Below are 15,655 nucleotides of genomic sequence, written 5' to 3'. Positions count from 1 at the left end.
CTTTAGATCTTGTCTATACCGTCAGCAGTGAAACAGAAAGTGAAATATTGTTTTTGCAACTCAGAAAGCAGCATCCTTCCCTAACTGCAATGTGGGTGTACGTACATTGTATGGACTGCTGTGATTCTCAAAGGCCACTCATCACTGTCTTCTCAGGGGCAATGAGAGCTGACTAGCCAGTGATGCTCACATCCCATCAGTTAATGAAAAATAACATTTGGATGTTAGCATTTAACAATCCAACTGCCCTTTGCCTGAAGTTCCTGCACTATTAATGCATAAAGAATCTGTCCAAATTTGCCCAATATTTTTTATAACCAACAAGGAAACAAACCACGTTAGACGTAAAATGTCTAACAAAGCATCCTGTAATCAGTAATAAATAAACCTGTTGGATTTTAACTTGGTGTTGAGACTTCTTATCATAACATAAGAGTTTGACATTAACTTTTAAGTAGGAGAACGGAAACCAGTGTTTTACAGTTTTAAATGCCTGGATTAGATCGCCTTTAATATCCTGCTTCTCGGCCTTTTGGCTAAAATCAAGTGTAACATCAACATCCTGCACTTGGTTGAAGTCATGAGGTTACACTGAGGCTTCATTCGAAGCAATTTTTTAAAGTGGCATCTGGGCCTTTTGGCTAAGTTGCAAATGAGATCAAGCCTTGGAGAAACTGCAGTCAGCTTGGATCATGTAGACCAAACCCAAGACAGGAAGTCTCACTTGCTGAGACTTTGAATTGGATTTTAATTGGTTTGAATTGGATATAAACAAAACAAAAATCCCGTATTCAAGAACATTCAAGGATTTGGTCGGGTAGATGAAGAGAAACTGCTTTCTATTGGGAGCATAAATAATGAGGAAATGCAATCTTAAAATTAGAGCTAAGCCATTCAGAGGTAGAAATCAGTAAGCACTTTGTCCGCGTAAAGGATGGTGGAAATCTGGAACGCTCTTCCATAGGATCACTACAACGCAGAAAGAGGCCATTCGGCCCATGGAGTCTGCACCGACCACAATCCCAACCAGGCCCAATCCCCATTACCCCATGCATTTACCCCAACTAGTACCCCTGACACTAAGGGACAATTTAGCATGGCCAATCCACCTAACCCGTACATCTTGGATTGTGGGAGGAAACCGGAGCACCTGAAAGAAACCCACGCAGACACAGGGACAATGTGCAAACTCCACACAGTCAGTGACCTGAGGCCAAAATTGAACATAGATCCCTGGCACTGCGAGGCAGCAGTGCTAACCTCTGTGTCACCCTCGGAAGATTGTGGATGCTTAGTAAATTAGGACTTTGAAGACAGGTGGATTTTTGTTCTGCATTAGGAACATGGAGCAAAGGTGGGTGAATGGAGTTGGAAATGCTGATAAACCAGGATCTGACTGAGTGCTGAGGACGCTCGAGGGCCTATGCCACCTATCTGTATGCTTATAATTCCAGTGTGTTTTGAGATATTCTAATTGATCTAACCCCATTCTACTCAACCACAATCGTGTAATGTGCTGGGATCTGGCTATAATATAAAACAACTGTTCAGCTTTTTGTAGCATACGGGGTTCCTCTAATCGGTTTTACAGTGATTTGGAAACTTGGAATTTGTCATCAAGTGATTAGTTGCATGGAGATAACAACTTGTGTCTCAATGATTAAAAACTTGTTCTGTGACAAAAAGGATTTATTTTACTATTGCATGCTTCAGGAAGGTTTATCTATCAATTTTCAAAGCTTGTAACAAGAAGACAAACTTATTGATTTCCAATGTACTCAAAGTAAGAGGTGACTGCATTTCATCTGTTTCAAAATTGTGGCTGGTGTGCAGCGTCCCATGAAGCCTGATAAGATGTTCTTGTTCCCTGCAGTGTTGCTGTGCTGCTTGTAAAAGAACAGATTTTGGTTAATGTAAGTAACTACATGAGACAGGAAAGAACTGATTTTGGGCACAAGATGAGAGATAATGGAGAGAAACATGAGATAATGGCATTATTTAGAGTGGAACAGAGAAAAATAACAGGAGATTTGAAATTATGAATGGTTTTGATGGGAAGATATAGGGAACGAATGCTATATCCAATAAGAGAGTCAGAGACAAGGGGATTATCAGTTTAAAATTGTCACTAAAAGTGAGAAGGGAGGTTATTCAGCATGTCCTCACACAGGGTTGCTGGACCATGGAATTCTTTGTCGCAGAGAGTGGTTATGCGAGAGACCATTACATTTTTCAAGGGAAAATTGGATAAATATTTTAAGAGGAGGAAAATTTAAGAGAGGGGGTAGTGTGATTATTAGTTGTGGATGGCTGCTCTCAGTGTTGTGCTATACACAAGCAATAATGCAGCTATTTAGATCGAAGATCTATGCTGGATCTTAAAGAAATTAAACTCTGAATCAGGATTATCTAGATAATTTCATATGCTAACCCCTAATATGTGCTGAAGTAGAGTTATAGGTGAAGATGAACATAAAACATTATAATTCTTATAAAAATAACGATGAAATGCAGTTTAAAGATATTAGTGATTGTAATTTATAAGATAATGCTGACATTGATTATTGCATCAGGTGCTGTGAGAACACCTCAAATTAGAAATGTTAACATCAGTTACTCATTATAAACTTTAGAGGCCTAGAGTTTCCATTAGGTTGCACTTGAATTTCAGTGGCAAATCATCAGAAGTTAACCATGGCAGGGTAGCACAGTGGCTAGCACTGCTGCCTCACAGCACCAAGGTTCAATTCCCGGCTTGGGTCACTGTCTGTGTGGAGTCTGCACGTTCTCCCTGTGTCTGCATGGGTTTCCTCCGGATGCTCCAGTTTCCTCCCACAGTTCAAAAGACATGCTGGTTAGGATGCATTGGCCATGCTAAATTCTCCCTCAGTGTGCCTGAACAGGCACCGGAGTGTAGCGACTAGGGGATTTTCACAGTAACTTCATTACAGTGTTAATGTAAACCTACTTGTGATACTAATAAATGATAAATAAAATAAATAAACATAGAAGATGAAAATTTTCAAGTGCACATAGCACTTGCTGCAAATCAGATTTTTATAATCTCTTGGGTTAGTTTGAAATGAATCATGTTGGAATATGGCTCTACCCTCAAAACCATCCCAGATTGAATTAACCATCATTGAAAATGACTTCAAACATGAGCGCAATTATCAGAAACTCCTACTTATTTAAAATCAGGTCACTTACATGACAAACTAGACACTTTTGGAGATTATCCCATTTTTACTATATGAATCAAACTGCACCAAGTTACCACTCTTATTTCAAAAATTTTAAAGCAATTTTTTTTCAAAAATCACAGCTTCAGATGCTATTCAATTGCACTGGTACATGACGGATTTCCTTTCAGAGATCCAGGGATCATTTTTGTGAATCTGCACTGAACCCTTTCCAAGATCAGCACATCCATCCTTAGATATGGGCCCAAAATTGCTCACAGTGCTCCAAATTGGATCTGACCAGAGCCTTATATAACCTCAGAAGTACATCCTTACTTTTGTATTCCAGCCTCCTTAACATGAATGCAAATATTGCAGTTGTCTTCCTAACTGCCGAATGAACCTGTACGTTAACCTTGAGAGTCTTGAACAAGGACTCCCAAGTCCTTTTGTGTTCTAATTTCCTAAGCACTTCCCCATTTAGAAAATAGTCTATGCCTCCATTCCTCCTCTCAAAGTGCATAACTTCACACTTTTCTACATTGTAGTCCATCTGCCACTTCTTTGCCCACTCTTCTAACCTGTCCAAGTCCTTCTGAAGCCCACCTTCTTCCTCAATACTACCTGTCTCTCTACATATCTTTGTACCATCTGCAAACTTAGCAATGGTGCTTCAGTTCCTTCCCCCAAATTGTTAATGTATATCGTGAAAAGTTGTGGTCCCAGCACTGACCCCTGAGGCACAGGGTCACGAGTCACCGGCTACCATCCTGAAAAAGACCCCTTTATCCCCACTCTCTGCCTTCTGCAGTCCTCCAATCCTCTATCCAGGCCAGGATCTTACTCTTATCACCATGGACTCTTATTTAACAGTCTCCTATGCAGCACCTTGTCGAAGGCCTTCTGGAAATCTAAATAAATCACATCCACTGGTTCTCCTTTATCTAACTTCCTTCTTACCTCCTCAAAGAACACGAACAGATTTGTCAACATGACCTCCCCTTGACAAAGCTGTGCTATCTCAGTACTACTTTAACATGCGCTTGCAAGTACTCTGCGATCTCATTTTTAATAGTGAGCTCTAAAATCTTGCCAGTGACCAAAGTCAGGCTAACAGGCTTATAATTTCCCATCTGCTGCCTTCCTCTCTTAAACAGCGGTGTTACATTAGCTACTTTCCAGTCCTCCGGTATCCTCCTTGCCATGATGTGGAGATGCCGGCGTTGGACTGTGGTAAATACAGTAAGAAGTCTCACAACACCAGGTTAAAGTCCAACAGGATTATTTGGTAGTAAACACCACCAGCTTCCAGTCACCTGACGAAGGGGAAAATCCTTAAAGCTAGTGGCGTTTACTACCAAATAAACCTGTTGGACTTTAACCTGGTGTGTGAGACTTCTTACTGTGTTTACCCTCCCTACCTCCAGTGATTCCTGTAAGATCAACACCAATGTCCCCACGATTTCCTGAGCTATCTCTTTTAGAACCCTGGGGTGTAGTCCATCCGGTCCAGATTTATCCACCTTAAGACCTTTCAGTTTCCCCAGAACCTCCCTTGTGATGGCCACCACACTCACCTGTGCCCCCTGACTCTCTTGGAGCTCTGGCATCCCACTGGTGCCTTCCACTGTGAGGACTGATGCAAAGTAACCATTCAGTTCCTCTGCCATTTCTTTGTTTACTAGACTAATACCAAGAATGGACAAGTTGCCTTATGAGAAAAGGTTGGACTTGTCAGTCTTGTATCCATTGGAGTTTAAAAGAGTAAACAATGACCTGGTTGAAACATAAAATCCTGAGGAGTTTCTTTGATCGATGCCGCATTGTCTTTGAGATGTTGTCTTTCAAATTAACTGTTAAACCCTGTCTTATCCAGGCAAATGTGGTAGCCATTTCACACTGATCACAGTCCTGCACATGGGAATGAAGTGAGTGGCTGGTTAATCTATTTTTAATAGTGGTGATGCCATCAAGCCAGAGGGGAAAACATACTCAAAATTTTGAATAGCCTTCTTCAAAGCAACAGCAATGCCATTTTTTTGCCATTGACTATAAGATGTGAGCCAAAGTGAACAATCCTCAGACAGAATTACAGCCAGAAAATTGCAGAAGTTTAATTTAAGGTTAAAAGTTTGGTATTTCTATCCCGTTAAGTGTATTTAGCTCTTACCCGTTTTGTCATAAGCATGTTTTTTGCAAGCTGAATTAGAGAACATTTCTGAACATGTCCTTATCACTAGTTTGCCTTGGAGGGTGTAATTATAAAAATATTTTATGGATGCTAAACGTATTTAATTTTATTCTCAAGTTTATCTCTAGCATGTCATATAGTTCTGTTTTCAGCCATGCTCTGTGCTTTCTTTAAACAGTATTTGCACCACCTGTTCAAGCGAGATCACCATAAAGGACAGAAGTTCCACGAGCAACAGATCAGTCTGTATGCCGAATATGATCGACCAAACCTGTTGCCATTCTTAAGAGACAGCACCCATTGTCCACTGGAAAAAGTAAATTGCTCTTTTATGTGTCTTGGTATCCTTTCTGAGATCTGCACTTGACTACAGCAGGGACTGCACATAGCCTTGTGCCACCTGCCCCATGCTATCAATGCCTGCTATTGCAAGCACCGTCCAGTTGTATTATATTTTATTGGCATTCAGCTACTGCCTAGTTGTGATTATAATATTATTGTATTACCAGTTCCCTGCCCACCTGTCTTCACAATGCACTAATATAAATACAATAGGATATATTCATGTTAAAAGCTATTGTTTGGGATATGGAGAGGAAATAGCCTATATCATAAGTACTGTCCTTTGTTATGCTCTTTTGTTGTTTCTTTATCAACTGGGCTCTGTTCTTTAATCTTTAAATCTTGTTTTGTGCCAAAGGTTAAAGGCAGAAAATAATGTAATAAACAACTATTTAGAATGAATTACTCTCCTCCCTAAATGTCTCTATCACCTTCTCCTTAAAAACCCTTCATAAAGCCCACAACTTTGCCAAGCTTTTAGTTACTCCTAATATCTGCTTTGGCTTTTGTTCTGATTACTACTTGTTAAAAGTACAGGAAATACAAGACGGATTATTACACTTTAATATCTCGCCTTGCCCCATTTCCCCCAATGTTTCAAAATACTTTCTCTCGTTTGGATGCTACTTGGATGATGTGATAAACTCAGGCATTGTATAAGCTGGAGTATACCAAGGCACTGGGAGGTTGGAACATCACTTAACAAAGTTAAGTGCTTTTCATGGACCTGCAAGACTTGGGTATGGGGCCTCCTTAACTTGGAGATTTGACTGCAATTTGTTTTAGCCATTGAGGTGATTCAGGGCCAGAAGTTGAGAATTTGCTCTTTATCTTAGGAAACTGAAAATTTCCATACAAATCCATTCAGTAAACTGGGTGTGAAAAGGTTTGTTTACGAGGGGAAACACATTGCAAGAAGAGATAAGTGGTGTTACAGTTTGTAAACCGGCGAAGGCTCATATTTAGTAAGTGAGTGAGCTCTTAAATAATACAGATTAAAAGGTTCCCTCTTGTATTGTTTCCTAGTGGTGGTGTACTGGGATTGTGACAAAGAATGTTACAGCCAGCACCAAGAAAGGAAAATGACTGTTTGTGACTTAAATCCAGTGACAGGCTTCCCCCATCCACAACAAAATAACTGGAAACATTTGACTGTTGTAACTGAATATGGAGTAACTTATTATCCAGCATCAAGGCTATACCTTTGCTGGAGACCACCTGAAATTGGAGAAAAGTAAATAGAAAAGCCAAGAAATATTTACATTTAAAAATCGCTGTTTTACAGAGGCATTAATGAAGGATTGGGAATCTTAAAAAAACAGGGTTAAAGAAGGAACATCACATATCCTGAGGATCTATAAAGTACAAAGAGAAGCTAAGATCAGATTTGATTCTGTGTGAAACACATTCCCAAAACCAAATCTTCCTAAGAAGCAAATATCTTTAAACTCAATGTTAAATGTATGTAAAATGCAGACATGTGCAACTTTGTAGAAACATCCCAAGCATTTCTCTGACGGGGGAAAAAAAAGCAGGCTCTGTAGGACTAAATTATTAATGAGGTGAAATGACAACTTATTTAAATTATTTTTCTCTCTGCCACAGGCCCTTGAAATTTGTCAGCAACGGAACTTTGTCGCTGAGACCGTTTTTCTCTTGAGTAAGAACGTATTTATTGTTGTGCACGTTTTGTGAGGGTTGGGGGAGAACTCACTGTAGCTGAACTGTCCCTCTCCAGAGTGGGTCATTCTGAAAGTGAAGAGACAGTCCATTAACATGAAAAGCCCAAGTGTTTTAGAATTTATTGCATTGTTATTTCTGAGATGTGTGTGTGTGTGTGCAGCATCAGTCCTTCCATTACAAGGCCAAAAAGGAAAGATTTATGTATTTGTCAAATATGGGACTTTTAATTATAAAAAAAAAGTCTTTTGTAAAGTTTTAAAGTTTTTTTGAAGTTTATTCGTGTCACAAGTACATTAACACTGCAATGAAGTCACTGTAAAAATCCCTTAGTCGCCACACTCCGGCAGTTGTATGGGTACATTATGGGAGAATTTAGCGTGGCCCATGCACGTAACCAGCACATCTTTTAGACTGTGGGAGGAAACCAGAGCTTCTGCGATTTTAGAAAATGCAAACCGATTCATCAGTTATCTCCTTAACCATGTACACCGTACAGGGCATGGTGACACAGTTGTTAGCACTGCTGTGTCTCAGCACCAGGGACCCAGGTTCGATTCCCAGCTTGGGTCACTGTCTGCATGGATGTTTGCACATTCTCCTCATGTCTGCGTGGGTTTCACTCATGCTCTAGTTTCCTCCCACAGTCTGAAAGATGTGCTGGTTAGGTGCATTGGCTATGATAAATTCTCCCTCAGTGTACCCAAAAGAGGTGCCGGACTGTGGCGACTAGAGGATTTTCACAGTAACTTCATTGCAGTGTTAATGTAAGCCTGCTTGTGACACTAAATAAACTTTAACTACTTCTGTTGGTGGGGCTACTGAGGTGGCTGGTACTGCTTTAACTTCAGGCAATACAAGACTCACGAAGCCAGTGTCTCAGTTTAAAGACATAACTTTATTTTGACCAGCAGTTGCTAGGAGACCATCAAAGGGTGAAGGCAGCTCTGAGATAGAGCAGCAAGACCTCTCCAATGAAATCTGATGCATGCAATTCAAAATACACGAATTATAAATTTTTCTTATCAGTTACTCTGCCTTTCATTAGCTTTAAGTCAATCATCTTCAATACACATAAATCAACAATAATACCTGTCATATACCTTAGCCAATTGCATCTTGCACTCTGGCATAATGGCATTTTATTAGTCCGTATAATCCGGAAGCAAACCCCTGTCTTGGCTGACCCCACTTCCTGTGTTGCCTAGTAACCTCCAGACATCAGTTCAAATGAATGTTCCCATGACTTCCCTTAAAAGTCACTGCCAAATATATTAACACATGACTCCACATCTGGATACACATCCATCTTGTCTGGACAGTGAATAAACTCTATTCATGAAATGTGATTAAATGTTCTAAATGCTATCTCTGCCTAAAACTTTACTGATAAATCTGGCATATTCTCAAGATTTGAACATTCTCTTGGAATATGGCTTTGCCCTAATGCCTTTTACCATGATGTTTTGCAGCAAATTGCTTTCAGCTAAAATGAACAATATAAAAAAAACACTCATACATTCATAATATCAGCATATATGTATTAAGATCATAATCACTTCTCTAAATATCTTACAGTATCATGTGTAAACTGCTTTCTTGTTAACTTATAAACTTGTTTCAAAAGTCATTTAATTAATACTGGCAGTTCTGTCAGTGTCTTAATATTCAAGTTTAAAAATCTTACCAACCTATTCAGGTTTTCCCACTTACAACTTCTTTTCAAACCCAAGAATTGAAGCCCATCTGAAACCACGAATTTGTCAGCTGGAGACCCAAAGATTTGCTCAATGCCACTTCCCTGGTGATTGTACTTTTTTCTGAGTTTCTCCCTCCCATCCCTTTGTTTATGGCTAGTTCTTGTATGCTACGTGTATTGTCCATGGTGAAGTAAAATACCTGTTCAGTTCTTATTTAAATACCATAGAAACTCTTACTATCCATCTTAATATTTCTAACCATCTTTCTCTCATACTCTAATTTTTCCCTCCTTATTAATCTTATTGTTGTTCTTTGCTATTTTTTATATTCTGTCAAATCATCTGATCTACCACCTGTCTTTATCCCAATTATATGCTTTCTCTTTAAGTTTGATACTGTTTTTAACTTTATTGGTTAAGGAGTCCTCCCCTTGGAATATTTCTTTCTCATTAGAATGTATCTATTCTATGTACTCTAAAATATCTGTTTAAATGTCTGCCACTGCATCGCGACTGATCTATTCCTTAATCTTGTTTCCCAGTTCTGCTTTCATGCCCTTATAATTGCCCTTAGTTAATTTTAAAATGAGTCTCTGAAACACTCTTCTGTCCTTCAAACTGAATGTAAAATTCAAGCTTATTACGATCGCTGCTACCAAGAGATATCTTTGCCATGAGGTTATCAATTAATACTTCCTCAATGCGCGATACCAGGCCTAGTATAATGCACTCTTTGGTTGGTTGCAGAACGTGTTGTACTAAAAAAAAACTTTCCTGAGAATATTCTGTCAACTGCTTATCTAAATTATCGTTGCCCATTTGTTTTTTCCCAGTCTATGTGTAGATTAAAATACCCTTGATTATCACTACCTTTCTGACATGTTCCCATTATCTCTTCTTTTATAACTATATCCTTCTGTCTGGTTACTGTTAGGGAGGCCTGTACACCACTCCCACAAGTGATTTCTTGCCTTTATCATTTCTCCTCTCAATCCAAACTGATTATACCTCGTGGTTCTTTGAATTTAGGCCATCCCTCTCTGTTGTGCTAATACCATCTTTAATTCACAGAGCCATTCCTCCAACTTTTCCAAGCATCCTGTCCTTCCTAAATGCCACGTACCATTTAATATTCTGGTGTCTAATCTCCATCGCCATATAGCCCTGTCTCCGTAATGGCTATCAGATCATGTTTATTCATTTCTATTTAACGAATCAGTCCATCTCTTTTGTTTTGAATGCTACATATGTTTAGATACAGAGTCTTTAGTTTCATCCTTTTATTATTTGTGTTGCATCTAGCTTTATTTGTTGATCTGCCCTTAGAATTGTCCTTCCTCTCTGTTCCTTCTTCTCGTGGTCTGTTTATTATTTTCCGTGCTTGTATCTTTCTTGCCTTCTTGGTTTACCACATCTTCCTAAGTTTGATCTCTTGCCTCTGCTATTCAGTTTGAAATTCCCCAGAATCACAAAATCCCTACAGTGAAGAAGGAGGCTGTTTGGCCCATTGATCTGGGACGAGCAACAATTCACAAACCGCAATCAGTTAATCCACACCACTATTTGAGTCACCCATTCATTTCTCTAATCTCATATCCAGAAATTTTGCAAGATTAATCTCAAAAGCTGATAAAATGTTATTGATAAAATGAAGGTTTATTGTAATTTCTGCCTAAAAGGAAAAGCATTTTTTTGAAATCTGAGAGCATCGCGATTGTGTTTGATTTTATGGTAAACAGTGCCCTCTACTGTCTTTCTGTACACATTGACTTCAGAAATATCAAAACAGGACAATAAATACACACATTGATAATGTTTAAGTTTAAAGTTTATTTATTAGTGTTATAAGTAAGCTTACATTACCAATGCAATGAAGTTACTGTGAAAATCCTCAAGTCGCCACATTCTGGCACCTCTTCAGTTACACGGAGGGAGAATTTAGCATGGCCAGTACGCCTAACCAGCACGTCTTTCAGACTGTGGGAGGGAACCGGAGCACCAGAGGAAGCCCACGCAGACAGGAGAACATATAGACTCCGCACAGACAGTGACCCGAACTGGGAATTGAACCTGGGTCCCTGCTGCTGTGCAGCAGCAGTGCTAACCACACTGTTCAATCTTGTCCTGATAATTACATCCTCTCTCATTTTGCTTTTTCTCCTGTGCTTCCATAATCTTTTTGTAATATGGGCATAAATGTAATCCCATCACTGGAACAGTCAGTGGGGTGCTTAGACCTCCTCCCAATGACTGCCCCACAGCTTCTTAATGTCTCATTAATTAGCTGGAGACAGACCAGCACCTTCATGTGGGAAGGAAATCCCACCATCCTCCTCCAGAGAGCTGCCAACCACCTGATACAAGTTCCTCTATTCTTTCCAATGAAACTGCCAGAGCTGCTGAGTGTTTCCAGTATTTTCTGTTTTTATTTGATACCTGTAATGATTTGTGTACCTGTAACCCTTGATCCTTTTGCAGCTCTTTGCAGCTTGGGTTGTTATTTGCCCAGGAGCACATGGCCTCTTTATTTCTACCACCATAATGTGCCACCTCAAATTGACGAATCCATTTTCCATTTACACACCCAGAGGAATTAATTATTTAACTGTCCATTTTGGAGCTGTGAAGTTTGAGTACCAGATTAGACACATTCTTTAATAGGATTTGCAGACCATCAGTGAAAATGTCCTTCACTAATTCAGTTATGCAAACATCTCAAGTTGAAGTTTATTAGTCACAAGTAAGCTTACATTAACACTGCAGTGAAGTTACTGTGAAAATCCCCCTAGTCGCCACATTCTGGTGCCTATTTGGTGCACTGAGGGAGAATTTAGCGTGGCCAGTGCACCTAACCAGCACGTCTTTCGGACTGTGGGAGGAAAGTGGGGCATCCGGAGGAAACCTGTGTAGACACAGGAGAACATGTAGACTCCGCACCGACAGTGACCCAAACTGGGAGTTGAACCTGGGTCTCTGGTGCTGTGCGGCAGCAGTGCTAACCACTGTGCCAGCCTGGTTCTTGTCGTAAAAGTCACCAAGTCTCTGAATATTAAGGTGGGGAGTAACTTAGAAAGCTGGAAGAATACTCAGAATATCTTGTGTTAGAGAGAAGGTCATCTCACATCCTTGGCTTTTTTGTTTTTTTTTCCCTTTGAAATCAGTAGAAAGAAAAATCAAACTGGGGTGTAAATGGGAGTGGGAGCTCAATCTGATATCACCTATTTTCCTCCCAGTGTTAAAAGTTTTAAAATCTACCCCACTGTCATTTCTATTGGAGCAGAATTAATAACATTTAGGGATTAGTGATTGCACCTCTCCACAACTGAAGTCTAATGCTTTCTTTTCCCATGCAGGTAGAATGGGTAATAGTCGGCGAGCACTCCAAATGATAACTGAGGAGCTGCAAGACGTAGACAAAGCCATTGAGTTTGCCAAGGAGCAGGATGATGCTGAACTGTGGGAGGACCTCATTTCCCATTCCATTGACAAGCCACGTATGTAAATAGTGTTAAACCATTAGTAATTTAGACAGTTTGCTGACCTTTCATTGTGAATTTGCGAATATTAGAAGTTAATTCTAGAAATATGGTATAGCTTTAAGTAAGTTTAATGTTGCCTTTCTAGATAAGAAAGGGTTAAGACTTTAATTAGCTTCATGGTAAACAAAGGTGCCTGCGTGTCTTTGGGTTTTTAGTTTAATTTCAAATTTTACCTCCGTTATAATTAAAGGGTTCACAGTGTGAAGACAAATAGAGTTTAAAGAAAGACTAGGTTGATGCTTAGCAACCAGGGACCCAGGCTGAAAAGCATAAGCAGTTGTGGTTCAGTTGGAACCAGGTACTTGAGAAGAAAGCAGCCTCACAGAAACTGTCAACAGAGAGGCAGGGTGCAATGGAGTATGGAGCAGCAAGTCCCAGAAGCCAAACAACAGATATTCTAGAAACCAGGGGATAAAAAGAAGAGTCCCAGGAAAACTGAAGTCAAAGGGACAAAGAACTGGAATCTGAACAGGGTATTTTTCAGTGAAATTAAAGATAGAGCTGTAAGGTTAAGAGCTGGGTAAATTGGCTAATGATAAGTCAGACATCTAAAGTAATACTAAGGTTGGTGACACCTGAAAACATCCTGTGATTGGCATGGCTGTGTAGCTGAGAGGTTGTGTAGAAGCTTAAACACACATGGAAGTTCAAAGCAGAGGAATACTGAAAGAAGAAATTGAAATCCTTGGCATAGATCCTTGGTGAAGGCATCCGAGAGAGAGAGTTGTTTGGGAGAAGACTCTAAGGCGTGTTCTTTGAGAGTAGAGTTGGAAACAGCCATGTGGAAGTCAATTCCAGTGAGACCAGTTGATTCACAGGGAGAGACAAGCAACGGGGGAGGATTTGATGAGAAATCCACGAGAGCTGTATTGAGTGGCATCTGCCACTTGGTTTCAGAGTGTGGTGTGCCTGGCCACAGTTAGCCTGTTAGTTCACATGGACTGTCTGCTTGACGAAAATATTAGAATCATAACATCATACAGCACAGAAGAGGCCCTAATGCATCGATGCATTAGAAACACCTTAATTCCTCCCTTATCCCATCTGCCAGCACTTGGCCCATAGCCCTGAATGTTATGAAGTGCCAAGTGCTCATCCAGATATTTTCTAAAGGATGTGAGGCAACCCACTTCTGCCACTTTCCAGGCAGCATTCCAGACCGTCACCACCCTCTGGGTAAAAAGATTGTTCCTCACATCCCCCCAAACCTCCTGCCTGTCAGCATGAACCTATGTCCCTTCGTGACTGACCCTTCAACTAAGGAGAATAGCTGCTCCTTCTGCACTCTTGTACATAAACTTGTACCCCTCGATCGGGATGTCCCTCAATCTTCTCTGCTCCAATGTGAACAACCCAAGCCTACACAACCTCTCTTAACTTCAGTGCTCCATCCCAGGCAGCATTCTGGTGAATCCCCTCTGCACCCCCTCCACTGCAATCACATCCTTCCGATAATGTGATGACCAAAACTGCACACAGTAGTCTAGCTGTGACCTCACCAAAGTTCTATACAACTCTAAAATGACTTCCCTGCTTTTGTAATCTATGCCTCAATTGATAAAGGCAAGTGCCCCATATACCTTTTTAGTCACCCTACTAACATGCCCTTCTGCTTTCAGAGATCTGTGGGCAAAGACGCCAAGGTCCCTTTTGTTCCACAGAAATTCCAAGCGTCCAACCGTTCATTGAATACTTTCTCGTCAAATTACTCCTCCCAAAGTGTATCACCTCACACTTCTCAGGGTTAAATTCCATCTGCCACTTATCTGCCCACTTGGCCATTCCATCTATATTTTCTTGTAGCCCAAGTCATCTGCCTCTCTGTTAACCACCCGTCCAATCTTTGTGTAATCCACAAACCAACCAATTCTATCCCCAACTTAATCATCAAAGTCATCTATATAAATGATGAATTATAGGAGCCCAACACAGATCTCTGTGTCCTAGATACTGACTTCCAGTCACTAAAGCAGCCTTGTGTCATTACCCTCTATCTCCTACAACTGCGTCAATTTTGAACCACTATTAAATTACCTGTTATCCCATATGAATTTATCTTCTTTACAAATCTCCCATGTGGAACTTTATTAAAGGTTTGTGCTATCCTTAAAGTCTGTCATTGTGAAGATATCAGTGAGGTGAACGAGTACTGAATGATAGTCAATTTTTTCATGTTTAGCAAATGTTTTATTCTTTTGTAAAAAGTTAATAGGCAGATCTGTGACTCTGTTCATCCATATCTCTAAACAAAAAATAAAAATCATGGTCTGTTGAGCCAGGGTTCTGTATGAAACCTGACCGTCCAGTAGTAAAATCAGCTGGGATCATAATACACACACTTGCCACACCTCCAATCTCCCTTTTACACTCGAGTCCTTGAAGAGGTTGTCTTTGAAATCCATGCCCATTGTTCATGTAACTCCATGCTTAAAACTCTCCAATCACATTTTTGTCCCTTCGATAGCATGAAACAGCCCTAATCAAAGGTACAAATGACATTCGAAGTGATTGTGGTCATGATGCACTCCTCCTAGCCTTCTCAATCTGTCTGCAAATTATGATGCAGTTAATCCAACTATCCTCCCCCATTATCTAGTATCATTGGACTACCCTTGATTCCGTTCTTATCTACCCATCACAGCCACAGAATCTCCACAAATAGCTCCTCAAACTCCACTGTGCTGTCATTTCTGGAGCCCCCCCAAGAATCTGTCCTTGGTCCCTCCAGTTCCTCAGCCAGATGCTGCCCCTTGAGGATATCATCTAAAGCCATGCGGCCAGTTTACACAAGTCTGCCAATAAAATCCCAGCACTGTCTCTACCATTTCTCATGATGCCTCCATTGTTTCTATTGTCTTTTTACTTGCTTAACATCTGGTCTTGATCTCAATTTCTTCTAGTTCAACATGAGGGAGATTTAAAAAGTCATAATCTTCAGCCCCACCACTGTCCTGTTCCCTTCTCATTGATCCTTTCCCCTTGTCCAATCACTGTGTCGTATTGAACCAGGTGCTTTACAAT

At 40.3% G+C, this 15,655-nt stretch overlaps 1 protein-coding gene across 1 annotated transcript in view; it reads left to right on the top strand.

The window, feature by feature from the left end:
• Positions 1-15,655, top strand: part of vps41 (VPS41 subunit of HOPS complex) — a 162,591-nt gene that overhangs the window by 133,118 nt on the left and 13,818 nt on the right. The window contains exons 22-24 of the mRNA XM_080193618.1: positions 5,552-5,689; positions 7,321-7,375; positions 12,449-12,589. Of these exons, the coding sequence (XP_080049744.1) occupies positions 5,552-5,689; positions 7,321-7,375; positions 12,449-12,589 (334 nt within the window). The remainder of the gene's footprint in view (positions 1-5,551; positions 5,690-7,320; positions 7,376-12,448; positions 12,590-15,655) is intronic.

The sequence above is a fragment of the Carcharhinus amblyrhynchos genome, chromosome 8, assembly GCF_965287045.1.
Source record: "Carcharhinus amblyrhynchos chromosome 8, sCarAmb.v2.hapA, whole genome shotgun sequence".
NCBI classification, from domain to species: Eukaryota; Metazoa; Chordata; class Chondrichthyes; order Carcharhiniformes; family Carcharhinidae; genus Carcharhinus; species Carcharhinus amblyrhynchos.
Note: the sequence above shows the minus strand (reverse complement) of the source record. Positions and strands in the feature narration are given on the sequence as shown.